Below are 14264 nucleotides of genomic sequence, written 5' to 3'. Positions count from 1 at the left end.
TTCATTATTATGTCTGACCTCATACTGTGCCAGGAGACTGACAGATTCATGAAAGATGTTTTGTGTAAAGTTATCTCCATACAAGAGAGTGGCGTGTCCCAGAGGCAGGCCAAAGCTACACTGAGCATGACTGGTAACGTTGGCCGTGTGTCCGGATATGTCCACCACCACAGGTGTTTCGCATTAAATCTGACACAAGCTTCAACACACACGTACAGTCAACGACAGACAAAATGACAGAGAGGCGGCTTCTAAATAACAATGACCACAGTTCTACTTAAATTCACGTATTCACAGTTCGTTACAGACTTGACGTAAACCAGTGAAATCATTCATGGCTGGGAATAAAAACGAAAGACAAATGGTTTGTTAGTAGTTAATAGTAAAACATTTAGTTAACATTAACTAGCTCACGTAATGTTAATTTCTTACCAGACAGCTTTGATTCTTTGGCAGCAGAATTTTGTCCATCAGCAAACCCTTGCGACGATGATATCTGGGTGGACTGAGTCATTGGATCCATTTTACTGTAGTTTCGAAACAACTGCACAAAGGTGGTGGAACGTCTGTCGTCTCGGTTTAAATAGGCTTATACTGTCTTTTGAAGGTGTATGTCGTCTGACTTTCCTCAAATTTCCCCAAGAGCCGGACTCGGATCCGCACCTTAACACAACGTCTGAGCACTGAGGGATAAGCAGAGATGGAGGGAAACAAGGCGGACTATGGAGGAGGGGAAAAAACATGTCGGGGTGAGACACGTTCAAGGTCTCTGCTCAGGCTCCTATATCTCAACTCCAACATGACACTTGTCTCTGCGTTTAGGTATATAGACATAAAATAATCACATTATTATAATTGCCACCATTAGATCATTTGCCATCTGATTCTCTGCCTTTTTAAAGTACATTCCAGCTACCTGTATCAGTAAAATCCAACTGGTGTGAAGTCCATAACGACAATGGAAATTTTCGACAGCAATTGAAGGCAGCACGAGGAATATTCCTGAACACAGACACCATGTTGTACCTGCTCTGAACAAAAGTGGGTTCTCGCTTTTCGGCCATTAGCTGTTATATCATTGGGGCGCTGCACTGTATGAAATTTGAGTAAACTGTACCAAATTATTTTAGCTAAATAATTTCATGATCATGGCTTCAATGCATAAACTAATGTGTGTTTGAGCTGTTTGTAACAAAGCCTGCCACAGCAACATTGCTAAAATCATTTTGAATAATGAATTAAAGATGCCGTGACTTCACAGCTCCAGTACAGTTTCATACAATTACAAATCTAGTGGTTTTTATAGCCTGTTTTCCATTATGTAATGGTCACCTTTGTTCCATTTTGTGGCAATATATTACACAATGGCATCATACTGCCCTCTGCTGGGGTGGTTACGAATAACATACGTTGAACTACATTTCCCAGCATACATGAGAAGAAACCGTGTGTGCAGCGGCTAAGATCTCTAACTGTGGGGATGGGCCTAACGGGGCTCAACTGCGCTTGACAGCAGCCTACTACCGCTATGAGATCTGCTCTGACGCGCAAACACAGATGCTGGTAACACACTGCAAGTGATTTTCGGGAAGACTGAACTGCGCGGCAAAAGAAGGGGGACACAAACAAAAACATGTGGCTGAGGCTGTGAGAAAACGGGTAAGTAATCTCTTACACATTGGTCGAGTTCTACGTTGATAAGAGCGTAGAGTGAATCAGCGTTGCGGTATACTGTTGCGGTACACTGCGGGAGAGTGGTTGGGGGATAAGCATTGTCCAAAAGTGGTGAGTTTAGCTAACTAGCAGCTCGTTAGCTTGTTAGCTGCTCCTCTGAACAGCTCTAATTCAGCCGGCTGCTCCCAAGCTGCGAGTCACAATGTGGGTCACTTTCTGGTTTAGGATATGTACGTACTTCACCTCATTTAGCTATTCAAACAACTCAGCATCCATTCAGCAGATTAAGAACCAATAGCAAGTACAAATGGGTAGCTAACGTTAACTTAACTTAGTAAAGTTAGCTTGTTAGCCTACATGAGCCAGCCAGGCTAGCAAGTTGATTCATCTAACAAAGTATTTCTGTGTGTACCGAAAGACTCTAAGCATTTGTGATATTGTGCAGACATTTAGACGTAAATTTGAGAATCACAAACCTCGTAGAGCTTCTTGTTGCAGGTTTGTATTGAATGTACGTATGTAGCAGTGGGAGTGCCCCGCCCACCAAAGCGCCATATAGCCCTGATAGCGGCATCCATGTAACAAGCAGCATTATGCAACGACTCAAGCCGCTCTGCTGTGTGTCACTGTCTGGGTCTACGTTTCATTTGTGTAGCTTGCGGTAGTTATAGTAATATTATAAATTATTATTGATGAAATTCTTTACAGAATGTTTATTAATGTGGATACGTTATGTATATACCAAGCTAGTTAAAATATATGGTAAGAAATGCTGCTTCTCTTATCAGGAAAGGACACACTAGTGTAACTTATATAAGCAAACAGCGTAACACCTGCAGATGTACTGCCTTAAAGAATATACCGAATGAACCATAACATAAAACTGATGCATCACATAGTGTAATAAATATATGTCTATATTTAATTATTCCTTTGCAAAATGAAATATTTTTTACACCCATTCTGCCTTCTTAAATGGTGCTGTGGTAAATATTATGTAGACATGAACATATTCAGCCGTATTGCCATGAAGGAAATGTTAAGTGATTTTAATGGGTGATGTTTAGGGGTAAGTAAGTACTGTAAGTATTGTGCATGCATCCAAGTCTGATGTGAAATCCGGGCTGCTTTAGGAGTTACAAGAACACATAAAGTAATTACCAAGTTACTTGAATTAGCACCAAAATAATGACTTGACTTTAACAGCAGAGCTCAGTCTGTCACTCGTCAACAACTGGCCCAACAAAATCCAATTGATGTAAAGGCTACTGAATACCTAGAATGTAATAATATCAGTTTGTAAAGAATGTCTTTTGTATTTTTAAATTACAAACTACATGTATTCTCATTAAATATGTCTTCTCATCCAATTATTTTGTATTTTATTTTTATATATTATATAAGCAAATATTTGTAATTTGTAACCAAATACTTTTTGAACTAATTGATCAGCTATTAATCATTAATATCCCAAATGCAATACCTTGAAAAATATCAATATTCAATATCATGTGTGATACCACAGGGAAAAACTGACACAACAATGAGGTAATAAGATTTTAAGTTTTTATTAAAATATAAATATAATAAGGCTTGTGTACTGTGTGTTAAGAACAACAGCATTTAAGTTAATTTACCTCTGAAGGAGGAGGGCCTATGGGCACTACAGCAGTCAACTTGTTGTCGGAAAGGAGAGCGAAAAAACCCCACAAAGTATAGAATCCTACTTTCTATGGCATCAGTGTGATATTGCTGTGGGGTTGAACTGACTGCCCTGTCTGTAACATTCAGTACTGCAGGTGAGGAGAGCGTCTGAGTTGACTGACAGTGGACATCATGGGTTTGCACTCATCCCAGAAGAAGCACTTTCCCCTGCGGGGGATCGATGGGGTGGTTCAGCTCTTTGATGCTGAGCTCCGTAAGTCTGAGCCTGACCTGGCCCTTCTCTCCCTGGTCCTGGGTTTTGTCGAGCACTTCCTAGCTGTGAACCGGGTCATTCCAATAAATGTTCCAGGTGTCCGGTTTGAACCACTGGAGCCGGACTGTCCCAATTCCTGCTTCCCTACAGTGGAGCTGGGTATGATTTCTGCACTGTACGAGCGCTTCACAGCTCAGATCCGCGGCGCAGTGGACCTGTCCCAGTACCGGAGGACTGCTGCAGGTTCCAGCAGGGAGCTGGTGAAGAAAGTGTCAGATGTGATCTGGAACAGTCTAAGCCGCTCTTACTTCAAGGACCGGGCGCACATCCAGTCCCTCTTCAGTCTCATCACTGGTACAACCACACATATTACAATAAAATTAGTTGTTATTATAATGATGTTTGAGGTCAAGTTGATAAAAAATAACTCTTTGTTCAATTTGAACCAGGTACAAAACTGGACAGCTCTGGTGTGGCGTTTGCTGTGGTAGCAGCCTGCCAGGTTCTGGGTCTGAAGGATGTCCACCTTGCACTGTCTGAGGACCATGCCTGGGTGATTTTTGGCAAAAATGGTGAAGAGACGGCTGAGGTCACCTGGCATGGAAAGGGTAATGAGGACCGTCGAGGACAAACTGTTACAGCAGGAGTCAGTGAGAAGGTGAGGTTGACCTCCAGTTAACTGAAATGATAATTAAAAAGTTCTCCAAGCACTTAATGAAATGAAACACTGTTCAAATTCTCAACACAATAAAGTAACTAAAGATGTATGACTGCACCCGTTACGTCTTGCTGAGCTCTTTGTGAACCCAGAGAACATAATCAGGTTTGGTAATGTGCAGCCTGACCTGCTGTCAGTAACAGGACTTTAATATCCCCTCGGGGGTCCATGTAGCACTGATGATGCAGGATTACATAACCATGACTGTCCGATAAGTGAGTCACTTGTCAGTCCAATATGACTTCATGTTTAAACGTCTTGGTTTGCCTTAAGTAGGTCAGTGTGGAAATGAAAACGACAAAATCTAAAGTGGATCTTTTTTTTCTTTGGTCTGGACAAAGTTCTCCTAATAGCAGATGTCAAAGCACCCTGAATAAGATGTATTCAGAGCTTTGAATTATTGTTATTATGGTGACTGGTTTTACACATAAACTGTGATGAAATGTAACTAAGTACATGTACTTAGGTGCTGTACTTAAAGAGAATTTTAGGTGCTTGTACTTCACTTGAGTGTTTCTGCTTACAGACTACGTATAATAAGGCAAATATTGTACTTTTTCCCCTACGCTTACTTGAAAGCCAAAGTAGCACATTTTAAATTTGTTTATTTGATCTGATTTAAAAAAATAAATAAATAAAAAGATTCTGATCATCAGAAAACTGCTGAATATTGGATCTGGCGGACAGACTAATGATGTCTAGTATTTGGTATTTACTTACTGTGATTTCAACACTCACACCGTGTTAAACCTCTCCCATCTGTGTTTTGTGTCTCCCTCAGAGTTGGCTTTATCTGAAGGGCTCATACATGAAATGTGACAGAAACATGGAGGTGGCCTTCATGGTTTGTGCAATCAACCCATCACTGGACCTTCATACTGACAGCTCTGAGCTCCTGCAGCTGCAACAGGTGAGCACCATCACTTGATGTTTGCAGTGGGTTGTTGCGTATCTGTTAGTTTAATCTCCTGAAACACACTATCATTTCCAGCTTCACAGTAGATGTTGGAGGAAGTGGTGACCTAAATGTCAGAGAGCCGGTCTAAAACGGAACCATTTGATGTTCTCACAGATAAACTGACAGTTTTTATTTAGAAATTCTCGTATGTATTTACTCTTTACCTCCAACCATGAATTCTAATGCAACTGTATAGTTTGGAAGTGGTATCACTAATCCCCACAGTTTTCTAGAGAAATGTTGGGAAGATGCAGTACACATGAAATTACATGAAGTCACTTCTATACCAGGAAATATTTGGCTTATATACCCTTTGAGGCAATGGAAGGCTGTTTATGTCACAAACTGTCCTGGATTCATTGACAGTAAGCTTAACAGCAGAATAGAAGCAACAAAACACTGACCAAAACACATTAAAACTCACCAAAACAATCAACAATCACCAACTCTGTCTGAGTAGAAATAAACCCCTTAGGTCACAGAGGTGGATGTGAAAATATTCTGGCTCTACTTACTTTTTTCCCCCACTTCCTGTCTCTGCCATGACTGGCCTTTTTGTGCTCCTGGGTTGGTTCGCAGCACGAAAGTCTAACACTGAGCAGCAGCTCTCACTTGTTCTTTCAAGTCAATCAAATGAAAACTATGGTTCAAAAAACAACCTTCGATGGGTCCGATGTTTGAATTATACTCAACTTCCTTTTTCCATGCTACATCTCAGAGGTGATTATTGTACTTTCTACTCAACTACATGTGCCTGACAGCTTTAGATACTAGTTACTTTCCAGATTACAATTTTTCATACCCTTCCTGCCACATAAAACAAAAGATGCGATCTTTTCTTGTCATGGCTATTACAGAGCTGTTTTGACAGCCTTTATCTTCCCTTTAAAGATCCATCCACACTGATAAGACTTTGTACTCAAGACAAACACAATGAGAGTAGAGCAGATGTAGCAGTGTGATGCGCAAAGCAATGTCTGCAAAATTAAACATCTTTTTTTTCTTTTTTCAAAACTTAGTTAAGCACTGGCCCAATCTGACAACTAGATAGTTGAATCTAAATGTACAGGACCTGGCCTATCAGGCACTGAGAAATGAGGAACTGTTCGCAGCAGTTTGACAGGACTCTGTTGGAAATTGTCTGTGGAAATGTACATTACACTGATTATTGGCAGACAACAGGTAAACATGAAACAAAAAATTATCAATTTAACAACTAAGGAAGGTAACATTTTATAATAACCTGCATTAATACATGGTAAATGTATAGTTAATTACTCTTTAGTTAATAGTTATTTGACCGTTAAATATGAAATACTTTATAAACCATTTATTAAGCAATTGTGAATGTTAATAAACATGATTTCCAACTTTATAAAAAGTCACTTTCAAAACATTTTTATAGATAAACTATGCATTTACAAAGTATTATAAACATCAGTTGCAACTTTACTATAAACAGTTGCTTAATAAACGGTTTGTAAAACATTTCTTTGTTTGTTAAAAGTGAAATAACTATAAGATACATTTAATTAACTGCAAGTTTTCCATTTATTATTGGTGGTTATTATAAAGTGTAACCAGAGGGAATTTAAGAATAAACCTCTGTGTTTTGACTTCAGGCTTAAGGCCTGGTTCTCTCTACAGTTGAGAAAAGTAACGGGCCACTATTTAGGAACTAAGTGTAAGATTTAATAGCTGTGACCATCACTAATAAAGTCTCACCTTGTTTGCAAGATTTATGTGGGATGGGGTATATTATATATGTGATAAATCCAATGGTATATTACACAGCTCTTAACAGTCACCAACACTCAGTCTTCGTTAGAAGCTTTGTCATGATCGGCCTGTGTTTCTCTTCCTTCTCTCCCTGATTGAACAGAAACTTCTCTGGTTGCTGTATGACCGAGGTGACCTGGACAGGTGAGAGTTTGCGTAGGTGAAGTTCGTGAGGAATGAAGAGTCTCACAGTTTGTACATGCTGCCTGTCCAGAGAGTGTGTAAACTTTTCTAAATTGCACAACCAACAGGTATCCAATGGCCATGGGCACTCTGGCAGACCTTGAAGACCAGGATCCAATCCCAGGCAAGGAGGACCCAATGAAAATCCACCGCAAGGTAAACTCACAAAGCAGTAAGACTGGCAGGAGGTGAAGAATGTTGTCTCATCTAATGTTCACCTCCGTGCTTTCTCTCTCTCAGGCCGTCACTTCTGCTCAGAAGCACTACAACAATGAGCACATCTACCCTTACATGTACCTGGCTGGTTTCCACTACAGACACAGGAATGTGCGGGAGGCACTGAAGGCCTGGGCCGAGGCAGCTCAGGTCATGCAGGAGTGAGTTCACGCTGCTTTCACACACTATTGTAAAGCATGTTAAAGTTTACAATGAATGAGGAGGCAATGGTTATTATTATAATTATTTTATATATAATCAAAATATCTGGTTGCTTTTTTAATCTGGGAAGATGAGTACACAATATTCAAAGTAGAGTGGACAATGAAAGTAACCAGCCCTAATGATTCCTGTCTTTAGTTGGTTGACAGCCAACATTAATCCTGGATAACCAAGAGAAAGCTACATCAGCATTAAGCCACATTTAGGACTGAAACAGTTATTTTAATAGTTGATTAATATGAAATATTAGAAAAAACTTCAATATCAATCACAGCTTATCATCATGATATCTTTAAAGGTTTGGTTTCGTCCAGCCAACATACCCAAACCCAAAGAAAACAGACTACATGCTTCACATCAACTTACCTCTTTCTAAAGGTCGGCGTGCTGCCTCTGTGTTTTTGTGGTTTGTCCCAGCTGTTTTGTTGCTGCCTCTGATTCATTTGAGTGGAAATGTAGATGAATTCAGTACATAAATCTAACAGCAGGGCTGTGGTATTGTGAACATATGAATAAGGTGGTCATCCAACAGCAACATCCTAACCAGCAGCCTGTAGGTGTAGCTTCACCAGATAAACACAAGATGGCAGTCAATGCACAGATGTCTTTCCTGACTTCCGTCATGGCTGTATGTTAAAGATATTTTGCATATAACGCTGATGCTGCCGAGGTTGAAAGTTGAGTAGCACAAGCCACAAAATTGTTGTACAAGTATAAACATGAAACTGTTACCATCTCTAAAAACAACTACAAGTAATGCAGATCATCACTTAAAACAGGCCTGTGACTGTCAAGAGACATTCAAGTTAGTACAGGACACACACAAGCCAAACTGTGGCAAGAAATATTTTCACACAAAAGGTTTCTCTATATAACACCGCTTACTATACAACACCCATCCATATATCAAACTTCAAATAAGCAGTACATATCTCATTTATAGTACATTTACATCATCATACATAGATCATTATTGATGTTAAATACATGCTGATCATACAGTATAGATCTGTATTATAGATCTTATTAGTGATTTACACAAACTAACACGGGCAGTGGTGTGAAATATAAAAACTAGAATTCAAAAGATTTCTCTGTTCATTAAAAGAATGCATCAGATTCCAGGCGTTGGCTACAATTAGGGTCTGTGGGCAGACATAACCTAATTAGAGGACTCATTATGTAGGTGTCATGTCCTCAATCTTTTCTGGAACCTCCCTTCCCCAGCCACAGAACTGCTGCTGCTCTTTATTTTACTTAATGTAATTTAGAGATCCACCAATGTATCGGCCAATATACGCCTTGTTGACTGCTGTCGGTCTATCGACCAATATGATGACATTCACGGTTGGCAGTGGCAGATGTTCAGTGATTGTGTCACATCCGTTTTGTTTTGGCACATTCTTGAGCTACTGGCTCGTCACATCCCTGCCATCAGTTTGTAAGGCTGTGTGAGTACTTCAACTTCTTCTCATTGAGTAGGTTATTGTATAACAGACTCAAAGGGCTTTTGAAGCAGTTACCTTAAAAATATATTTTTTTAAATTTCAAGTGAAAGAAGGTTGTATTAAATGGATACTATGTAGTTTCTGAGAAAAAAAATCAAACTGAGAATTTAAATATTTACAATATTAATAAGGGAATAAATATGTATTGTTTCCATAAGTGAATAAACAAGCTGTTCTCAGAGGAAAATAAGGTCCCAGAACACTGTATAAAGCTAGAAAGGTGGCAGGGTCCGCCAGATATAAACAAAGTAAAACAGTATAAACTGTGTTGTCCTTTTTAAGGTCAGTTTGTTTATTCAGTCATGAAAACAAAGAGAGTTTGTTTATTTAGTTTGTTTAGGTAGAAAAAAATCAGCCAATGAAGATCTTTCTCTGCTCATTAACATTTCTTCACCTAAACTACAGAGTGCACCTTTAAAGGCTGTTTCATCAATTTTTTCTTTATGATCAACTTGGCGCTCTTTCAAAGATAGTGTAATAAAGGGCTGGGTGACTTGAAACAGTACAGTTACTTTCTATAATGAAGATTTCTTTGTTTCCCTGGCACAAAAGGGAAAATAAATACAAACACGAAACCACAACAAAAAACCTCGACAATGGCATTGTTTAACTTCCATGTTTGTTGTAATTATTTTTTTTAATTATAATTATTATTGTTTTTTTTCATTAAGTCTTCATTTATATCCAAAGATATAAACTAAATTATGTCATGGTAGCCATATTACAATACAGTAAGAAAAAAAGATTATATTTAGATATTCATTTTGAGGTGAGTTCATTTAAAATATTGCATTATAGAATTATTACTGTAACAATCTACAGTCAGAAGAAGATAGAAGACAATGTATTTTGGTATGAAAACCCATATTTGTAACCAGATATCCTGTGTCATAAATACATGTTATGTCTTCATAGACTTGCATGCATCAAGAGGCGCTGTGTATATCTCTGGACTATCTCTGGACTCGCTGAGAAAACGATGTAGAAGCTACTGCATAGGAATTATTGGACTGTTCCCTTTTTTTTTGAGCATATGCTACATATACGTAGATCAGATGTGACAGTAGAGTTTGAGCTCTGGTCAGGATTGTTCATTGTGGTGGTGACACATCCACCACAAAGAAGCCCAGTCCCAGTTAGTTTGAGAGGGTGTGGTGTTTGATCCAGGAAGTGTCCAGCTCAGCATCCTCGCACTCTCTCCTCCCCTTTAAACATACTGCTCATGAGCTGCAACTAAAAATACCAGCTCTGACCCACCAGACCACACATTCCCTCCCCATCTATCAGCTTCCTTTTCCTGCTCCCCCATTGTTTTTCAATTCCAGCTCGCCCTCTCAGCACCATCGACAAGAGGCAATGTGCACACTGCATAATATACAAAGAATCCACTGTTGTGAATACAGAGTTCACTTCTAGTCATGTCTGGACTGTTGCAGTGCCTTCAATAATCCACATGTAACAGGCCAACATTCCACCCTGAAAGACTTGAAAATGTCAAAAACCATTTCTTAATCTGAACATAATGTAAAGATGTCTTCTTTAGAGGAGAAGACAACAAGGAGATACAAAAATGTGCTTGTAAAATGACAGTTTCAGTCATATCTCACGCGTTACATTCTTTCTTCCTCCCGACTGTTATTAAAAGACCTCCTCTGCTCACCTGCTTTTGCAGCTATAACTATTTCCGTGAGGACGAGGAGATCTACAAGGAGTTCTTCGACATTGCAAATGATGTTATCCCCACTCTGCTGAAGGAGACAGCTGCTGCTGCAGAGAGTCCAGGGGAGGGAGGAGAGGGAGGAGAAGGAGCTGATAAGGTGAGTATTCTTGGCCAGAGGGACGCTGCAATGCAGCAAATGAATCTATAGGATCTCATCAGTTTTTTTTCATTTACAGTTTTTCTCTCTTTTTTTGGATGTTAAAACTTAGACCTTCAAAGAAGACGCCTCTGACTAGTATTAACATGTGGTCTGAATTAGAGTTCCAGTGAAAAGGTGATTTAATTGATTCGTCAATGAAAAGAAAATGAATCACCAAATATTTTGATAATCAAGTAATGGGTTCAGTCATTCCACAACTCTAACTAAAATATTAAAAGGAGAATTTTAATGAAAGTCCCCCACACTACCTTCTATCTTTCAGGAGCATCCAAAGCAGGCAGCAGCCCTCTCAGCCCTCCACGACTCAGACTGCTTTGCCCACCTGCTGCGCTTCTATGATGGCATCTGTAAATGGGAGGAGGGCAGTCCCACGCCAGTCCTTCATGTGGGCTGGGCCACCTACCTGGTCCAGTCTCTGAGCCGCTTTGATGCTCAGGTGAGAAACCCAGAATAGCTCTGCCTTTGAGCTTTGACCACAGGCCTCACAAGCTGTGTCTGCAGGCAGTGTTGTGAAGGTTGTACTACCAAATACTACCATTAAAATCCCACTAGTGCGAAAGAATTAAACAATATTCCCCCATAACCAAAAAATGAAATCATACACAAATACCTTCCAAATAAATCACTGTGAAACTTTAGAAACAACACTTTGACTACAAAGTCATTGCAATACATGCAATTTACAGATTCTTAACACAAGTAAGTGAAAACAGATGAAGCTTAAGTTACTTGTCCAAATATATAATTAAATAAACTCGCAGGCTGTAAAATTTACAGCAGCACAGGTGACGCACTGATCTGGGGAATCGACAGGTTAATCAATGGCAGGGATGTGTTGTTTATATTTTGACAGACTAGATGCAAAATTGTGGGAAAATATCTGTCATTTTTTGAATGTCCAGTAGCGCACCACTACCATTTTAGTCATGTCTTGTGTCATCAACGAAAACAAAAACATTCCTTTGATTATAATTATTAAAGATCCATTTTTTGCGTGTCATTGTCTTGTCTTAGTCACATAAATACATGATGTTGATGACATTTTCGTCATAGTTTGTTTTTCTTAGCTAAATTGTGATTTCTGGTCTGATTCCAAAGGTGCGTCAGAAGGTGTCGATCATCACCAAAGAGCCAGAGTCTCAGGATGATGATGACCAGTCCAGTGATGACCCCCGCGAGGGCCGCAGGCGGGGCCCCAGAAGAGAGTCCAAGCTGGATGAGCAGAGCTCTCCTCCTCTTGCTGCTCCCACCTCCCCCTCCACACAGCCAGTAGCCGCAGCAGCAGCACCAGCTGCAGTGGCCCAGCCCAAGAAGGTGGGCGAGGGAGGTGGCCGACGCCGCTCCTCTCAGGGCCTGCGGGCCGGAGACGCTGAAGGAAAACCCAAGTCCCCCAGCCCAGACCCTGGGTCTTCACCCTCATCCCAGCAGCAGGCGTCCCCCTCCCCGGCCGGTCCTGTGGTCGTCTTTCAGAGTGAGAAGATGAAGGGGATGAAGGAGCTGCTGTGTGCAGCCAAGGTGAACTCCAGCGCCATCAAGCTGCAGCTCACTGCCCAGTCACAGGTCCAGATGAAGAGACAGAAGAGCACACCCGCCGGGGATTACTCCATGTCCTTCATGAAGCGGCAGCGCAAGTCGCTGTAGACATGTTGATTGTTGTAGGAGGAGTGTTGGAGACTCTGTAGAACATACTGTGAAGAGCAACACGGACACCCGATTAACCTCGCTTTTGTTTGTGAAACTTTTTACCCAGTGTTTTCATCTGGAGGTCCAGTTCAGTCATATCCTCATAGTTCCTAGCAATATATTTGACTTGCACACTTGAGTTAAGCATCACATATCAAGTATGAACTGAAGGAGGGAACATTTTAATTGTTTTTATTTAACTACAGCCAGAAGAATTATTTTCTGCGACCTGTCTGGTTTGATAGATTGTAAGCACTCACTCATCATTAGTTTGTGTATTAATTGGCAGCCAATTGCACACCGACTATTAACTTCTCATTGACTTAGTGTACATGTGGATGTTTGAAGCCAAAGTAACGAGGATGACCAGAACACAACTTACACATGTGTAAATATCAACTTGTACCATTAGGAACCTGTTCGTGACTGAAGCCTTGGAAGTGATTAATTTAGGATAGTTACTGTGTAACATTGTCCACTTCTGCTCTATCGACAGCTTCTTTCTTGCTAGCTCTATGTTGCCTTACTTTGCCTTTGTTCTTTTCTAAAGTAGGTGGCCTTTAGTTTTGAGAATAGCTGAGCTAGGCCTATTTCTAATGATTAGAGAAGACCAGGAAGACCATGCACTGTTGAGATGGAGCCACATTAGGTGGCCCTGCTACATCCTATTTGCTTGATGACTTGTGGTTTTTTGTTCTTGTTTTTGTATCTGCAAGTAATAAAGACCTGATAAAAATAGAATGTGATGCTATGTGTCTGATGATGTGTGTTAGATATATAAGGCAATAATGTTCACAGGTGACTGAGCTATAAGTACACTGAAGATTTCTATCTGACAAGGTTGTTTGAGTTTATACTGGAGTGGGATGTAAGCTATGTTCAAGCAGGAAAGCAGTGGTTAACCTCTGCAGATGATCTCACAGAGGCAAACCTAACGGAAATTTAGTGCATATATTACTGGGTTGTACATTCAGTTGACGGAAGCAACAAAGAGCTGAGAAAACTGAAACTGTCTGAAAGGTTTGGCAGTGAGACAGTTGCAGATAGTAACCAGTGATAGTAGACTGAAAGTGAATGAGGCACATGTGAATGGCCTGCATGAAGTGTAGTTTGGTTTTATTCTGTCAGAGATCTATATGCACACAGTGCACAAAACAAAAAATTACCACATCATTAAACAGATGGAAGAGAAGGTGGGACATGGATGTCATATGATCGGCCTACAAGACAATTAACTTTAAATAGTGTATATTATGCCAATTCCATTACCAACAAAATCTAAATATTTGCAGTCTAAAACAAAATCAAATGCATACAGGTAGTTAAAATAGCTATTAAATCAATATTTTTGAATGAATAACTCAAAATTATGGTGTTGTACATCAAAGTTCTGAAATGCCAGGGAAGCATTATGCTAATTCAATAATTTGAATCAAGGGGTCAAAATGATTTGAAAATGTATATGTCCATGTTGTGTTTAGCTGCTCTGAAGTGGTTGCCATAACAAAAAAACGCAATTAGCTTT

At 40.0% G+C, this 14264-nt stretch overlaps 2 protein-coding genes across 4 annotated transcripts in view; one reads left to right on the top strand and one right to left on the bottom strand.

Moving 5' to 3' along the window:
• rtn3 (reticulon 3) overlaps positions 1-755 on the bottom strand; it is a 33584-nt gene extending 32829 nt beyond the window's left edge. Inside the window, exon 1 of one of the 3 annotated variants that reach the window (XM_084343461.1) lies at positions 433-755. In XM_084343461.1, coding sequence (XP_084199587.1) covers positions 433-523 — 91 coding nt within the window. In that variant the 5' untranslated portion in view covers positions 524-755. The remainder of the gene's footprint in view (positions 1-432) is intronic. The other 2 variants (XM_084343462.1, XM_084343463.1) reach the window with 2 other exon arrangements.
• A 721-nt stretch (positions 756-1476) lies between these two features.
• Positions 1477-13480, top strand: men1 (multiple endocrine neoplasia I). The gene is made up of 10 exons (XM_084344588.1): positions 1477-1659; positions 3466-3946; positions 4042-4250; positions 5092-5220; positions 7151-7191; positions 7299-7386; positions 7471-7607; positions 10849-10993; positions 11319-11492; positions 12155-13480. The coding sequence occupies exons 2-10, from the start codon at positions 3511-3513 to the stop codon at positions 12695-12697; spliced, it is 1902 nt and encodes a 633-aa protein (XP_084200714.1). The 5' UTR covers positions 1477-1659; positions 3466-3510; the 3' UTR covers positions 12698-13480.
• The last annotated feature ends 784 nt before the right edge of the window (positions 13481-14264 follow it).

The sequence above is a fragment of the Pagrus pagrus genome, assembly GCF_965226575.1.
Source record: "Pagrus pagrus genome assembly, chromosome: 22".
Classification (NCBI taxonomy): Eukaryota; Metazoa; Chordata; class Actinopteri; order Spariformes; family Sparidae; genus Pagrus; species Pagrus pagrus.
The sequence above is the reverse complement of the archived record's forward strand: the minus strand, read 5'-3'. Positions and strand labels throughout refer to the sequence as shown.

Bases quoted from the DNA above. Each gene is read 5' to 3' on its own strand.
- men1 (XM_084344588.1), top strand. From the start codon at position 3,511: ATGGGTTTGCACTCATCCCAGAAGAAGCACTTTCCCCTGCGGGGGATC. The intron at 7,192-7,298 runs GTGAGAGTTTGC...CACAACCAACAG, and splicing joins GACCGAGGTGACCTGGACAG to GTATCCAATGGCCATGGGCA. The intron at 7,387-7,470 runs GTAAACTCACAA...TCTCTCTCTCAG, and splicing joins CAATGAAAATCCACCGCAAG to GCCGTCACTTCTGCTCAGAA.